General features: G+C 61.2%; 2 protein-coding genes across 3 annotated transcripts; one reads left to right on the forward strand and one right to left on the reverse strand.

Annotated features, from left to right (window-relative positions):
- The first annotated feature begins 2,586 nt into the window (after window positions 1–2,586).
- PPP1R14B (protein phosphatase 1 regulatory inhibitor subunit 14B) lies at window positions 2,587–6,595 on the forward strand. The gene is made up of 4 exons (XM_073351759.2): window positions 2,587–3,659; window positions 5,000–5,083; window positions 5,734–5,766; window positions 6,210–6,595. Exons 1-4 carry the CDS (start codon window positions 3,441–3,443, stop codon window positions 6,276–6,278), a joined length of 405 nt encoding a protein of 134 aa, XP_073207860.1. The 5' UTR covers window positions 2,587–3,440; the 3' UTR covers window positions 6,279–6,595.
- Window positions 6,596–6,933: 338 nt separating this feature from the next.
- FKBP2 (FKBP prolyl isomerase 2) lies at window positions 6,934–15,135 on the reverse strand. 2 transcript variants are annotated; one of them, XM_073351757.2, is made up of 6 exons: window positions 14,885–15,135; window positions 12,978–13,146; window positions 12,592–12,704; window positions 9,383–9,429; window positions 8,806–8,841; window positions 6,934–8,488 (listed from the first exon to the last, which is right to left on the reverse strand). In XM_073351757.2, the coding sequence occupies exons 1-6, from the start codon at window positions 15,061–15,063 to the stop codon at window positions 8,427–8,429; spliced, it is 606 nt and encodes a 201-aa protein (XP_073207858.1). In that variant the 5' UTR covers window positions 15,064–15,135; the 3' UTR covers window positions 6,934–8,426. The 2 variants fall into 2 exon arrangements, with proteins under 2 accessions (XP_073207858.1, XP_073207859.1); XM_073351758.2 differs by lacking the exon at window positions 14,885–15,135 and adding an exon at window positions 13,581–13,789.
- Window positions 15,136–15,786: the final 651 nt, after the last annotated feature.

The raw sequence follows: 15,786 nt of genomic DNA on the forward strand, positions 1-15,786 counted from the left end.
ACCCAGCATGCTCATAGTTGCATGGGGATAGTGCATCGGACCACCGCAGGCTGCACTGACCCCTAGTGCCTGCTCACAAGCGGCACCCATCTGCTGCAGTCACCCCCCACACGCCCCTGTCTGTCCCATGGGGATAGCGCATGGAACTGGATTATGATACAGCTGCATCCACAGCACCCTGGATGCTGCGTGATGCAGATTGTGGGGTAGCACCCACCATCCCCAGCCATTACCATGGTGGCTGGGACGTCTCTGGGGAGACATTGATTTTCAGGCCCCTGCTCCGTTCTACCCACTCGTCTCCCCTTCCTGAAACACAACAGAACTGAAGGGCTGCAAGGAGATACCCTCACTCCCCTCCCAGAGCCAAGGATAGAACCCAGGAGTCCTGGCTTCCAGCTCCCCACACTGGGGACCCCCCCCCCGGGGGCATTTAACCGGTGCCCTTGCCCCAGCATCCTGGGCACACGGGCAGTGCCAGCGTGGTGCCCGGAAGGGTATGATCTGCATCATGCTGGGGGAGTGTGGTAGGAAGCAGATAGCTGGGGGACTTGTGGGGACCACCCAAGGTGATGCCAGCCACAGGAGTGCAAGGGGGGCTCCCTTTGGCAGAGTCGCTTGCGGGCGCAGGCACAGAGGTAGGCTCGGATCAGGCCACGGAGGGTGTCACAGCCGGGCGCAGCTGCCGCGCTTGCTCCGGGGCCCTGGCCAGGCCAGGAAGCGTCTGAATCGCGGCTCTGTTACTCAGTCCCGGCCACGTGTTTTCCCGACGCCTTGGGCCAGGCCAGCCGCAGGGAGCCAGCTCTTAAAGGGACAGCGGCCCCCAGGTCCCCACCCCCCAGGGCCCCGCCCCGCAAATTGCCAATGGGGTCAGGGGGTGTGTGTACATGGACTGGGGCGGGGGCGGGGGCGATGGAACCTACTGAAGCGCTGCTCCTGCTGTCCCTTTGTATCCCGTTATCCCCCAACCCCCGCATCCCCTCTCCACAGCAGCCTCCCCCCAACCCCGCTGAAACGTCTCTACCATCACCCCTCCTTCTGCTGACCCGCTCCTCCGCCCCCTGGGCAGGTGGGGGGCTACACCCCAGCGTGGTTGCTAGCAAGCAGGAAAACATGCCCCAGCCCACCCTCCCGCCCTCGAGTTTTCCATGTGAGAAGGGGAATGTGAACCCAGGCCTCCAGGCCTTTCCATTCCACCCCTGTAAATCCGCCCCGCCGCCCTCTCCCCCTTACCTCTAGCTCTACTAACTTCTCTGCAGGGAGCATAATACTGGTCTGTACTGCCCCTGTGCCCCACCCCAGAGGTGGCACTAGCTGCAGCTCAGCAGGGGCAAAGGGATCCTTGGTCCTGCAGCCCTCTCCAGGGACTGCTGAATCTCAGCACCAGGCAAGGGATCCCTGTATAAACAGCTCCATGCCCCACCCCAGAGGTGGCTGCATCTCAGCACCAGGCAAGGGATCCCTGTATAAACAGCTCCATGCCCCACCCCAGAGGTGGCTGCATCTCAGCACCAAGCCAGGGATGCTTGGGTTGGGTACACAGCCCCCCTGCCCCACCAGCATGAGGAGCCATCACTAGATTTCCCAGCCACTCAGCTCTCACTGTCTCTACCCTAGTCCCTCTCCAAATGCCCCCCCATCCCCTACCCCCTCACAAACTGCAGCCTGAGCCAGATGGGAAGGGGGGTTCCTTCCTTGCTATCTCCCAGGCTGCAGGGAGCTGCTCCTCCCCAACCATCGCTGATTTCCCACAGCAGAACAGGAAGGATGGAGACATAGACGGGGACGGACATGAGGGGGGAAGCTCAGCTGTCTGTGGGGACAGCTAGGGGAGGGGGCAGGGGGGTTGGACAAATTGACAGCTCCTTTGTTATGGACAGACAGACATGCCCCCTCCCCCCCATTGTGAGACAGAAGGACAAATCGGCATGCCCTGGAGAGGCCAGAGAGGGGCAAGATATGGTGGGGGAATTAGATGGGGGAATGGATGGACAAACGGGGGGCGGAGGGAAGAAACCACCAAGAATAAACCCTGTGGCCTGGACACACAGCATGTGCAGCGGAAGGGCAGAATCCGCCCCCCCCCGCCGCCCCCAGGTCTGTGACAGACAGGCAGAACCCCATGGGGAAGGAGCAGACAGCCCCTGGGTATGGGGGGGGGAGGGAGTTTAGGGGCGGGATACCTCCGGGATGGACAGACGGGGGGGGGGCAGAGAGACAGGCCGATCGACCTTGGGTTAGAGGGAGGGGTAGGCCGAGCTCCCTGTCCCGTGGGGGAGGGTTGACGGAGGGACCGGGGCGGGCGGGGGGGAATAGACCATGGATGGGACAAAAAGTCGCTGGGTTGGGGCCGAGCAGGCTGACCTCACTCCACCCCCTGCAGTGGGGGGGGGGAATGACGGACAGACAGGCGGACACAAGAGGTGAGGGAACGACGGACTGACAGACAGACCCTGCAATGGGTGGCGGGGGCGCAGCCTGACCTCCCTTCCCATCTCGTGAGGAGGGTGTTGACGGACAGAAGGACGGGGGGAGGGGACGGACAGACAGACAGACACGCGGCCCCTTTAAGGGGGCGGGGAGGGGGCGGGGGAGGGAGACGAGGAGCGAGCCATAGCAGCAGCAGCGGGACAAAGGGGCCGTCGGGGGGAGCGGATCGGAACCGAACCGGAGCCGGGAGGAACCGGTACTGCGGCTGGCGCGAGTGAGTCCCAGAGGTCCCGGCCCTAGCACCCAGGACAGCGCTGGCCGAAGCCGGTACTAGGAACTGGGGCTGAGAAGACCCGGTAGCGGTAGCACCGGGCGGATCCTGTACCAGCAGGAGACGGGGCTTTTCCATATTCTGGTTCTGATCCCGGCCCGGAAACACCAGGAAGAAGAGGGGATCCGGACCCAGTTCGGGCCAAGGCAGCAGCATGACCCGGTTCTGGTCGTACTAGGTTCTGGCAAGAAGCGAATTAGGGTCCGGGAGGAGGATCGGCCTCAGTTCGGTTTACACGTGGTCCCAGAAAAAGGCAGGACGGATGCGTGTTTGGTCCTGATTCGGTGCAGACAAGAAGTGAATCTCGACCCAGCACCTAGTTCTAGGCTGAAGGCGGTTCTGGTTCCGGCCTGGGCCCGGTTCCGTGCCGTAGAAGGATCTGGCCCAGACTGCACGTGGTCCTGGTTCCTTGGAGGCAGAGCCCCGAGCCGGTAATAGCAGGATCCGGTTCTGGTTCCCGCGGGGGCAGGAGGCGGACCTGGTTCCTTCCATCGCGGTATCGGCAGCTGAAGGCGGCTTCGGTTCTGGACCCACGTGGGCCGGGGTCTGGGCTGAGGCAGCATCCGCAGGATCCACCTGAGAGCCGCTCCCGGGATCAGCAGCCGGAGGTTCTGAGCCCACGTGGGCCCGGTTCGGGGGGCAGCCCGTTCTGACCCGGTTCGGGTCCCCGGTCCGGCGGATGGCAGCGCCTTGCAGCCCGGAGAGCGGCCGGGCGGGGGCCACAAGCCCCCGCGTGTATTTCCAGAGCCCCCCGGGGGAGCCGGGCCAGGAGGAGGAGGAGGGGCCGGGCCGGCGCCAGGGGAAGGTCACGGTGAAATACGATCGCAAGGAGCTTCGCAAGCGGCTCAACCTGGAGGAGTGGATCCTGGAGCAGCTCACGCAGCTGTACGACTGCCAGGTACCCCGTCCCCCCGGGTCCTGGAACAGCCCCATCTCTGCCTGCCAGGGACCCCCGAGCCCCCAGCTTCCCTATCACCCCCACAGCCAAACTAGGGGAGTCCCCTCCCCCATTCGCCCGAGGACACCCCTTCCAGGCCCCAAAACCCAGATCTCGCCCGGTCACATGATTGTGACCCCCAGCTGGGAGCCGCCATCCCACTCCGACCTTCACCCTGCGCGCCAGGTCTCCCCCAGATTCGCTCTGTAGCCGGTGGATTTGGGGGTCGGGTTGGACAGCTGCTAACCCCCCGCATTCGGGCGGGAGGGGGTCCTCCAACTTCCCCCAAGTTTCTCACGCTGCTTAGTTCCAAGGATTTCCTTTGCAGGCGGTAACCGCTTTAAAGTCTCAGGGGGGGCAAACAGGCAGCCTGGCAGCCCTGCCCCCGTTTCCAAAGTCAGTGGGGCTGGATGGAATCTAAACAGTTAATTCCTAAATTGTCGGGGGGGGGGGAATTACCCCGCCCGTTTGCCTCTGTCCTCTTTGGTGAGGGGTCCAGGGCATTTGGGAAGCTTTGGGGGCGGGTTGCTGGAATTAATCAGTTTTTGATGTTGGTGGGGGAATCCCCCCACGGGGGGGCACAGGCTAGTGTATGTGGACGCTCCCCCCAAGAACAGGGGGTGGGGCAGCGGTGGGGGGAAGGGCGGCCTGACTCTTCCCTGGCTTCCAGCTGACTTGCTTCCTGTTTCCAAATCTCCGTGGGGATTTCGGTGACTCCCGCTTGCACACAGCGCTGGGGGGAGGGGCGCACGCAGGGATCCCTCCCAGGGGCTGAGATGCAGCCACCTCTGTGGGGAGGTGCCAGGGCTGTTTGTACAGGGCCCCATGCGCCATATGGAGCTTGTCTCTGAGATGGCTAATGGGGCTGTAAGTAGCTGGAGCTGCTTGAGGGGCTGAATCTATTGTTCAGACTGGTGTCTGCCGTGCCCCCCCCGCGGGGGAGAGCCCAACTTCTGAATATAATTAGCCAGGGAGCTGATTAGTCGGGGTTCTTTTGCGGGGGAGAGGAGGTCTGAGCCTGGCTTCTGGAGTGGCGGGTGACCTGATTAGGCCGTTTCTGTTGTGCTGCTAAAACTCTTCCAACTGCTAATCCCCCCCACCCCCCAGGTTCCCAGTCTGGTTTAGTGTGGGTGGGGGGAAGCTGGGTGATGGGGGTAGGTGTGACTGCTCCCAGCATGCACTGCTCAGTCTCAGTCCAAGGTGGGGGCTGGTCTGTTCTTTGCTGTGTCTGTGGGGAGGTAACTAGTTGGGGGGCTACCCCAGTGCACTAACCCCCCACATCATTTCCACCCCTTCCCCAGGAGGAGGAGATCCCAGAGCTGGAGATTGATGTAGATGAGCTGCTGGACATGGGCAGCGATGATGCCCGGGGAGCCAGGGTGAAGGTAGGGGGTGCAGCAGGGTCCCCCTGCCAGTGGGCACGCTGTCATTCCCGTGGGGCTCAGCTGGCAGTCCAGGGGGTGGGGGGGAGTGCACGGTGGGGCTGGGACTAGTGAGGTGCCTAGGATGGTGGCAGGGGGTTGGTGGAGTGCCAGGCTAGAGGGGAAAGATTGGGGCAGCAAAGCACCACACTGTAGGGGATGGTAGCCAGCCTGGTGGGGGTAGAATCTGGGACAGCACTGACCTGGCTGCAGGGAGGGGCCTGTAGTAGCCACCCATGGGGTGAGGTTTCATGCCAGCTTGTTGAGATGAGGGGGGAGCTGGCCTAGGAGGGGAGGGATTGTGATACAGGGCTGGGGATCATGCAGCCTGAGGGGGCGGGGAACCCGAGGGACAGGGTGTGGTGGGGTCTTGGAAGCCATGGGGCAGGAGCTGGCAGGGGAGGAAGCAGGGCTGGGAGTTACAAGGAAGGGGGATATAAGGTGAGGAGCTGGGGTAGGAGATCCTGGTGTGAACCATGAGGCAGGGATGGGGGGGGGGGCAGGATAGCTGCACTGCAAGAACTGTTATGTTGGGGGTGGCAACTGGACCTAGAGGTGGATCCCCATGGGAGGCCCCCCCTCAGCCCTGACCCTCCTCTCTTTCCCTTCCCCAGGAGCTCCTGGTTGACTGTTACAAGCCCACAGAGGTGAGTGACAAGTCCCCCTCCATCTCACACAGGAGCCAGAAACACTGGGACCCGCCCCCTGGACAGTGGGAGGGGAGGTGGATGGCTCTGGGCCCGCCCCCCCGCAGTTGTTGTGATCAGTCTGGGGTGGGGGGGTGTCAGCAGCTGCTATTCCCTCTCCAGTTCCCCCCTGCACACCTGTCATTTTGGGGTGTGGGCTTCCTCTCCAGAGCTGGTTTCTGGGGCCCTCTGAAACCTACCGCTGGGTGGGGCTGTATCCTTAGAGGATCCTGGGCAGCTAGGGGAAGGAACCAGCCTGGGAGGGGGTGGGGGCTGTCTATGAAGGGGAGCAAGGTCAAGTGGGTTAGAGCAGGGTAGGTGGGAGTCCTCCAGCGCTCTATCAGAAAGGAAAAGGGCATTCCCCTCCTGCCCCCTGTAACCCTTCTCCTCTTCCTCCCCACCAGGCTTTTGTGGGGGACCTGCTCGACAAGATCCGAGGCATGCAGAAGCTCAGCACCCCCCAGAAGAAATGACCCCCCCCACCTCCTCAGACCCACCTCCTCCAGCTGAGGGAGTGGGAAAAGCAACCAATGGCACCAGGCTGGAGTGGGGGAACCCCTCTAAAGTTTGGGGGTGTAGAGGGAGGGGCCCCCCCTCCTTAACCTCCCCAGCGCATTGATAATCACTAGCCAGCTGGACAGCTCCTTAGCAATACCCCCATGTGAGCCCCCTCTTTTTTGGTAGTGGGGGGCCCTAGGGGGGTTATGATTTGATATTTTTAAGGATTTTTTAATTATTACATGAATTTTCTGTTGTGTTTTTATATGAATTTAATAAAAGTTTGAGAGTTGGGGGGGCTGCTGTTCTGCATGGGGGGGGCTGGAGTGGGGTAAGGTGAGTGGTTTGGGGGGTGCAGGACCAAGGGGGGAAACTGCTGCAGGCAGGTTGGGGGCCAGAGGGTGGGACCCACTGGTATAAGTGGGCACTGGTGCGTGTGGGGGACACTCCCAAGTGTGGGGGGGCTGAAGGGCATTATGTGGGATGGGAATCAGCAGGGCTTCCGTCTTGGGATGACCACCCCCTTTCCCAAGCATTGTTTGATGGGAGCAGGGGGACTGTGGGTGGATACCCCCATTTGAAGAAGGGAATGGGGGGCAGGTCCAGCCTGGGCCCCATTTTCTCAACAGGGGTGGTGGGATCCCTAGCAGGGTAACACTGTTCCTGCCAGCAGGCCCAGCCAAGATGCTAATGGGGAGTGGGGGTCATCAGTACTAAGGGAAGCCCTCAGCATCTGCAAATCACCTGGGAAAGACAGGCAGAGGAAGGGCCAACTGAGCCCCACGCAGGTGCTTGGCCAAGCATTGGGGTGCCCAGCGCCAGCCAATGGTACCACCTCGCACCCCCAGAGCAGCCCTTCTCCTTCCCCATGCACAGCCACTGCCAGCTCTGCACTCCCCAGGCCCTCCCTCCCATGGGAGGCAGCTGCTGTGGCAACCAGGTGACAAGGGGGGTCCCAGCACTGGCAACAGGCTGGCTGTGCTCAGGGGGGCTCCCTGGCCCTGTGACGTCCATGCCCCAGGAGGCCAGTTAGGCTCCGTCCAGGCCAGCCTGAGTCCCTCCCCTCCCCCACTCGTGGCAGGGCTGAGCTCAGCACGGAAAGAATGTCCCTGGCTCCTGGAACGAATCGGGCGGCAGCCGCACTTCGTGCTTCCGGCCTGAGGTCACCGGGCGGCTGGGAGCCGGCAGGACAGGGCTGGGGCCAGCACCCCACTGTGGTGGGGACGAGTGTGCTGGCAGCCTCCACTCCACCACACCCCAGCCCGGCTCCCTGCCCTCCAGCAGCAACCCAGCTGGCTCCCCGATCCACCCTGCTGAGTAATGGAGGATGGGGCTGACCAGATGGGCCTGGCACTGCCCCTCCCTCCTCTCCTTGGGCAATCCAGCCCAGGTCTGCCAGTGGCCCTCGCTCCTGACCCACAGCCCCTGCTGTCCTGTCCCGGGGCCCTTGTGAGCACAGGGTGCGGCTGCTGTGTCACAGGGTGGAACTGGGAGCAGGCTGAGTCACTGCTGCTGGTTCCCACGTGTTGCCCGCTCTGCCTTTGAAGCTGGCCTGCAGCAGGTCAAGGCCTGCCCCCAGCTCAGCTCCTCGGCTCCAAGCCAATGCCCTCTGGGAGCCACTGCCAGTGCCCTAGGCCTCCCTTCTGCCCTGCCCATGCTGTCCCAGGCACAGCCCCGCCCCAGAGTGAGCAGCCCCTCCCACCCGTCTGGGAGAGCGGGTCACAGGCGGAGGGGCTGCCAGCTCTTGCCAGGCACCTGGTGCCACCATGTGGCAAAGGCAGGCAGTGCTGCTCCATGGCAGGACGGTTCACAGCACCTGCCTGGAGGCAGGGGAGAACCCAGAAGCCTGGACTCCCTGCTCTGACGAGCCCCCGCTTCCCTCCGAGATTGCACCCAGGAGCCCCAGCTCTCCATTTCCTTTGCTCTGGGCTTGCACTGCCCCGCACCCACTCCCCTCACACACTGGGCAGCTCCAGTCTGTGCTTTTATTTTTGATCTTCCAGGATTTCCTTTGAACACCCCTCTGCTCCCCCGTGTGGCTGTGTGCACACACCATCCTTCCCCCCACCAAGCCCAGGCCCCCCAGACCTCTTCCCCACCCACCCACAGCCAACGCCGCCTGCCTACAGCTCCGGTCGCCGCTCAATCTTCAGCAGCTCCACCTCGAAGATCAGTGTTGCACCACCTGGAGGGGGGCAGGGCAAAGTCAGGGGGGCATCATGCAATCCTGCCCCACTCCTCCCCCACCCAGGCAGGAACCCCCCAGCCATTCTGCACACCGGGGACCCTATGTTGCTGTGGGGGAGGGGAACAGGGGAGGACCTCACTGCCCGATGGCCAGATAGGGGCCCTGCTGCCTGGGGAGCAATAGGGGAGGGGCTGCCCTAGTGAGAGACTGGAGGGAAGCTGTGGAGATCTGAGGGGTTGGCAGTTCACACAGATGGCACCACTGCCCCAAGGGACAGGCAGGGACCAAGCACATGGGGGACACGGTGGCCTTACCTGGGATCTTGGGTGGAGCCCCTCGGTCCCCGTAGCCTTGGGAGGAAACAGAGAAAAATTAAAGCAAGAAACTGACACCACCCCCCACCCCAATGCGGCGGGGCATGGAGGGGATGGGACGGACACACAACTACTCCTGGGGGGAGGAGAGGTTTCGGGCAGGGGCTGAGCAATGGGAAAGAGGCCAGACTGGCACAAAGAGCACCCTCCCCTAAATGTCAGTGTCTGTTGGGCACCCAAAGCAGTGCCCCTCCTTCCCCCCCACCTGCTTTCCCACAGGGGACTGGCCTAGGAGTGAACATCCTGATGCCTCTCAGTCCTGACCCACAGCCCCCTGCTATCCCAGCCCCAGGCTCCCACCTCTACTGATGCCCCTCAATTCCCACCCACAGCCCCCTCTGGTGGTGGTTCTGGGCAGGTGACTTTAGCAAGACGTGGAAACTGGAGAGAGACCCAACAGTTTGATCATTGGTCCCTGCCTGCTAGGACTGGATCAGAGCTGGTGTCCCTTAGAGGAGAAAGGCCTTGTACCCCGCTCCCCCTGCAGAGGGGGTCAGTCCAATCCCTGGCTACCTACCCAGCTCGGAGGGAATCACCAGTTTCCTCTTTTCACCCTCGCACATCCTGAAAGGAGACAGCAGTGAGACTTGCTGAGTCAACAGCGCCAGACTTCTCCATCAGACCCCCCCTGCTCCCCTCCACAAAGCCCCTTTAAGGAAGCAAAGACAGGATCATCTGCTTATTGTAGCCCAACTGCAGCAAACATCACCCCTGCAGCTTCCCTGTTACGCCACCACTCAGAGCCCTCTCCGGGGGCAAAAAGCTAAGGCTGGAAGGCAGGACTCCTGGGTTCTACCCCCAGCTCTGGGAGGGGAGTGGGGCCCTGTGGGCTAGCGTAAGGTGTGGGGGCCGTGGGAATGAAAGTCAGGACTCCTGGGGGAGGGGAATGGGTCTCACGGGCTAGAGCAGGGGCCTGGGAGGCAGGACTCCTGAATTCCACTCTTGGTCCTGCCACTGACTCACTCTATGGATCTTGGGGAAGTCACCCCCACACCCTTCTCTGCCATCAGGAAAACTCCACTTCACAATGGCAAAGAGCTCAGGGCACCTCTGCCGCTGATCGTCTGTGCAGGTAAAATGAATCATGGGCAAGTTTATGGGAGAGTCAATATTGCCCAGATTCCTAATGTCTGAGGCCAAAATTGTCAATGGACTATCTACCTTCAACTGCACATGACAGCTAGAAATCCCCCACTGGCACAGAGTGCTGGCTAACCCTAGTAACACAAATAGCAGGAATTTAACAGAATGAATGTATTGCACATGCTGAAATCTGGCAGAGTTCAACCACCTCCATTGTACCTCAATCAATAAGGGCCTCATGGGGATCTGAAGGTGAAGGGGCTCAAAGCCTGCTGCTGATCCAGGGAAGGTGTATGGTGTAATGGCTGCATTTGGACCTCTAAGCCCAGGAATTGGAGTGTGAGCATCAGTGGGATTGCCAGTCTCCAATTTCCCTTGCTCGGACTCCTCTTTCCCAAGGGCTGCTGTGGATTCTCTATCATGGCAACTGTTAAATCAAGATGGGATGTTCTTCTAACAGCTCTGCTCTAGTTCGGCCAGAATGAGTCCAATGGCCTGGGACAGGAGGTCAGGCCAGATGGTTACCGTGGGCTCTTCTGGCCTTGGGATGGATGAGTGCGCAGGAAAGACTCAGTTCTAGACCTATCTTCGGTACTGCTCTGGCCCCCATCCCCACGGGGTCTGGGCACCTCAATCTTTAGGACAGGTCTGAGGCTGGGCAGAGCTATTATCCTCACCTGCAGATGGAGAAACCTAGTGACCTGCCCATGTAGCGAATGAAACCAGGGCTTCCAGAGCCCTAGGCTAGGGCCCTGTTTGTCTTACAGTAGCACCTAGGAGCTAGCCCCATTCTGAGAACTAGCGATCTAAGCAGCTCTAACCACTATACCACCCTCCCCCAGTGGGGATCACTTTTGGGGCACTTGACCACCCCCTGGCAGGTTTGGAATCCCTACCAACCCTGTTGCTTGACCCAGGGTGGCTTACATGCATGAGAATCCATTTTCTGCTTGCTACACACTGTCAGTCAGCTCTTGGTTATAAGCTCATCCACCCCGTGAACCACTGCTGGCTCCAAAAGCAAACAGGGCAGCCCAAACCAAAACGACAATAGGCTTAAAAACCAAGATTGGTTGAGAAGCATAGGAGACAGTCATAGTGGGGAAGACAGTAGTGTCAGAAGAGCTGCTGCTCATTGGGCTATGTGGTGTATCCGCCCCCCATGGGGAAAAAATAAATCCAGGTATCCACCTGTAACCACTGCTAGGGATGGACAGCGTGTGGTACTAGCTTGGCTATGGCCACTGACAGTTGAATAACGTAACTGGAGCACCATGGCATAATATTCAGCGTGTCTAGAGGTTAGAACAGAAGGGGCTGTTCTAACCCAGGACTTCTGGATTCTATCCCCAGCTCTGGGAGGGGAGTGGGGTCTAGTGGGTTAGAGCAGCGGAGGCTGGAAGCCAGGACTCCTGTTTTGTCTACAGCTCTGCCGCTGACCCAGAGTAGGACTAGGCGGCATCCATTTTCAAAGAGAAGAAGCTGTTAATCTCTTTGCTGTGAAGTCACACAGAATGGACAGCCCCAGCGATCGATGGCTGGCTGGCAGCATCAGGAAGATCACTGCCAACAGGGCAGGTGGAGTGAAGTCTGAATTAAGGATCAGGAGGCATGTGGAGAGTGTGGGAATTGTGGTCATATCCGTATGAACCATAGTCGTGACTCAGTTTCCCCACCCATTTGGGATTGCCACCCCCTGGTGGGAAGGGGTTACTTTCCCCTCTAGTGCAGGGGAGAAGGGACAGCTGCTGGTCTCTCTAGCGGGGGGCTGATGCATCAAGAACTGTCCCTAGGCAGGGAGCCCTGGAGAAACACTGGGAGTCCTGCTGGCTGGCCACAACTACCAGCCAAGGGAGAAGGAGACCCAGACACAGCAGGGCGGCACCTGGGCACCAAGAGGCTGAGGTCACTGTGATCAGATTTCAGCTGCCAGCACTCAGTGTAGGGAGACAGAGGGACTCCAGGCTTTGGACCAGAGTGGCAGGTGATGCTGCCAGCATGGACTCATATTTCAGCTTTGTTTTCCATTCTAAGATGGCCCCTTTAACGATGGAGGCCAATTGACTAATAAACACCTGCCTGTTTTGGAAAGGCTGTGCCGGGTCGCTGCAAATCCCTGTTGGTTGCATCACGCCCTAAAGGGATGAAGTGTCTACCAGGCAGTAGCTGGGCAGCCACAGGGAAAGAGGTGGTGCTGGAGCCCAAGGGCCCCGTCTCAGAGCAGCGGGTTTCACCCTTTGTCAAAGGGGGTGGTTCTAGGCTGTAGCACAGTGCAATGGATGCTCCAAGATTGTACAAAGGCTGGGGCATGGATCGCTCTGCACAACCATGCCAAGGCTCCCGCTGGTCAAGTAGGAGCTGGGTGGGGAGGGCAGGGCTGCAGCCGGTCCTGACTGTGCAGTGCCTGGGACAGCAGAGGGTCCTCAGGGGCTACTGTAATAAACGTGATTAACACCAGAGAAGGGGGAGGCCAAGTGACATATGGAGAGAGGCTAAAGGGGACTGTGCCACATGCCCCTCCACGAGCTGGACGCCTGGGTCCCTCACTCTGTGATTCCAGCCACAGCTTGAGCTGAGGCCAGGCTCAATGTGGGGGGACTGCTCTCAACACCCCCTCCCCCAACTTGCAGGGCAGGACGTTACCCAAGCAGGCCTTGGTCCCAGCCTTTGATGACTTGGCCCGTCCCCAGCGAGAAGATGAAGGGCTGGTCACGTGGGATGCTGCTGTCAAACTCGGTCCCGTCTTCTAGCTTGCCCTGTGGGAAAGGAGGGGGTGAGATGGAGGGGCCTGCCCCCAGCTAGACACTCCCTTCTTGCAACACACAAACATTGCCCCAGGAGCTACTGGCAAATACTTGTGCCCTTCCTTTCCCCTGCACTAATGGCGCACCAGTGACGTCGGCTGGCTAGGTCTCTCCTTGGCCCCAGAACCTTGGGCTAGCTGGTGCCTCCCGTGCCTGCTGGCATACAGACCCCCTGGCCCTAGCTGGTTGGCACTGCCCCCTTCCCTACCATGGGGTAGCACTCACGGTGTAATGCATGTGCAGCACATCTCCCTTGCGGGATTTGATGGGGCAGTTCTCCACCCGCTTCTTGACACCAATCTGCAGTTTTCTCTTGCCCTCAGTGCCCAACGCTGGCTGGCAAAGCGCCGACAGGCAGAGTGTGAGTAGCGCTGTGGCCTGGCTCAACTGCATCCTGGAAGGACATGCAACAAGAACCCAGATAGTGGGGGTAAACCAAGAGACTTGCCCTCAATCCCAACCAGTGTGTCCCCCCCACTGAGCTGGATTGGAGCCAGCCCCCCTAAAGAGGAAAGTCCCCATATCCTATTCCCTCCCCCTGAGCCATCCAGTACCCTTGCCCTGGGACCAATTCAGAGCCAGCATCCCCTAGAAAGGAAGGTGCTGTCATCCCATGCCCTGGGCCTGAACCAATCCTCTGCACACCCCATGCCCCCTCCCCCCCAACTCAAACACACAGTGACATGCTGTAAATATTTTAAGCCCTCCACTGGTCCTTCATACTGCTACCCGCCCCTCCAGATCCTACCCTAGGCATGCAGCGGTGCGTTGTCCATCCGTCCGGATCCCCCCCGTCCCGGCCTGGGAGCCTCTGGATGCCCCACTTACCTATCCTCCAGCTGAAGGAGCCTCTCCTCCTCTCCCTTCCCTAGTAGCACCACTGCCCTCTGGTGTGCCAGCCAGAGAATCTTGTGGACGATGGGGTCTCCCTAAGTCCACCAAGTCTCCCCACCTGCATCCCCTAGTCTAGCTCTCCTCAATGTGATTTCCCCATCTGTATCCCCCTTCCCACTCCCCAGTGTGCCTCAGTGGGGTCTCCCTACCTGTGCCCCCCATTCCCACCCACCCAATGCGCCTCAGTGGGGTCTCCCTACCTGTGCCCCCCATTCCCACCCCCCAGTGATATCTGCTCCCCTAACAGTGTGCGTTTGCAGTTCCCCCCAATATCAGGCCCCATGCGATGCACATTGCCTTTGCCCACTTAGGGTGCCTCATGCCTCCCCTCTCCCTGCCCAACTCTTCTGTCCCCCGCTTTCTGGAGGGTCCACATCTGTGCCTCCCCTTGGTCCTCCTCGCCTTTTGTGGCCTCCCAGGCCCAGACCCACATCTCCCCAGCTCCTGCAGGGTCCCTCACCTTGTGCACCCAGATGTCCCCAGGCCCCCCTGCAGGAGCTGGCTTCTCCCTGGGGATCCACACTTGGTCAGGATCTGTGGGGCTCTCCCCTCTTCCACCACGGGTTCCCCTCGATACCCACCTGTCCTGGGCACCCCAGGGAGGCACCTCAGTCACTGGGGAACCCTTGATATGCCTGCGGGGCACCCAAACCTCAACAGGGCCCTGCTCCCCTGCCCGGGCCCCCTGCCTCCACTCCCTATGGATCCAGATTGCCTCTCCCTGGCCACCCCCCACTGGGACCCTCTGCGGCCCTTTCCTCAGGGGTAGATCCCGCTTGGGCCCCACTTGCCTCACAGACTCCTGGCTTCCCCCAGCCCCCCTCAATCCGCCGTGACCCTGGGAGTCCCCCCTCCCTGCACCCCCAGACTCCTGGGACCCCCCAGCCCCCAGCTCACCCCCCCTCAATCCGCTGTGACCCTGGGAGTCCCCCCTCCCTGCACCCCCAGACTCCTGGGACCCCCCACCCCCCAGCTCACCCCCCCTCAATCCGCTGTGACCCTGGGAGTCCCCCCTCCCTGCACCCCCAGACTCCTGGGACCCCCCAGCCCCCAGCTCACCCCCCCTCAATCCGCTGTGACCCTGGGAGTCCCCCCTCCCTGCACCCCCATGACCTGGGCCTTCCCTCTCCGGGCCCCTCGCCCCTCTCGCTGGACCCCCGCTTTCTTGGGGCTCCACGTCCCCTGCTGGGGCCCCCCGCCCCTGGGCTCCCTCGGGACCCCCCATCCCCCGCTCTCACCTCCTCGCCAGACCCTGCTCCAAACCCCTCTGCGCAGCCGCCGACAGCTCCCACTTCCCGATTGGCCGGGGCCGGAAGCCGCCATCTTCCTCATCACGTGAACAGCGCGGCTCCGTGTCACGTGACCAGGGGCAACCGCACTTCCGATCTGGCTGCTGGCGGCGCAAAATGGCGTCCATGGGGGGCGGGTCCTTTCTGCTCTGGGCGGGGTTCACCCCTCAGGGACACGCTCTGTGACCTCAGATAACCTTATATGGTCCTTTGACCCTCTGTGACCCCTGACCCCATGTGACCCCCCAGTGCCCACCTCTGACCCCAGGACCCCGATGGCTCATGGCGACCCCTGCCCTCCCAGCCCTAGAGCTCCCCCACCACCCTTGTTCTTCTGCCTTGGCCCAGCCCTTCCCCCGCTCTGCACCCCCATCTCTAGTGACCCCTGGCATCCATCAGTATCTCCCAGGATCTGCCCCAGCTCCTGCGACCCCCCAAGGCCCCCTTCCTGACCCCCTCACCCCACACACTTGGGGCTCCCCCGTCAGTCTGTCCCAGGGCCAGAGGAGAGATGGCACCTTCCCCACATGGCCATGCCCATTATCCCCACTAGGGGGTGCCAGTGCCCCATGACAGCGCTGGAGGGAGCAGGCTTGGTGGGAGGGGAGGGTTCCCCCCCTTTATCTTTTCCTTTCCCTTTGCTTTTCCAGTGCCAAGTGCTCACCCGGCTTGCTAGTTGTACAGGTGTGACGGGGCTGGATCTGATGCTTCTCCTGCCTCAGGGAGGCTGTTGGCACCATTCACTCAGTGCCCAGGGCGGCAGTTGGGGGTGGCTGACTGGGGTGGTAAGAGGATGGCAAGGGGTTTATGGGGGGAGTCCTATTATTGCCCTGAGAGGTCCCTGATGCAAA

Source organism: Lepidochelys kempii, chromosome 7 (genome assembly GCF_965140285.1).
Source record: "Lepidochelys kempii isolate rLepKem1 chromosome 7, rLepKem1.hap1, whole genome shotgun sequence".
Classification (NCBI taxonomy): domain Eukaryota; kingdom Metazoa; phylum Chordata; order Testudines; family Cheloniidae; genus Lepidochelys; species Lepidochelys kempii.

Bases quoted from the DNA above. Each gene is read 5' to 3' on its own strand.
- PPP1R14B (XM_073351759.2), top strand. From the start codon at position 3,441: ATGGCAGCGCCTTGCAGCCCGGAGAGCGGCCGGGCGGGGGCCACAAGC. The intron at 3,660-4,999 runs GTACCCCGTCCC...CCCCTTCCCCAG, and splicing joins CGCAGCTGTACGACTGCCAG to GAGGAGGAGATCCCAGAGCT. The intron at 5,767-6,209 runs GTGAGTGACAAG...CCTCCCCACCAG, and splicing joins ACTGTTACAAGCCCACAGAG to GCTTTTGTGGGGGACCTGCT.
- FKBP2 (XM_073351757.2), bottom strand. From the start codon at position 15,063: ATGGACGCCATTTTGCGCCGCCAGCAGCCAGATCGGAAGTGCGGTTGC. The intron at 12,705-12,977 runs GTGAGTGCTACC...CCTTTCCCACAG, and splicing joins TGCTGCACATGCATTACACC to GGCAAGCTAGAAGACGGGAC. The intron at 8,489-8,805 runs GTAAGGCCACCG...GCCCCCCTCCAG, and splicing joins GGCTCCACCCAAGATCCCAG to GTGGTGCAACACTGATCTTC.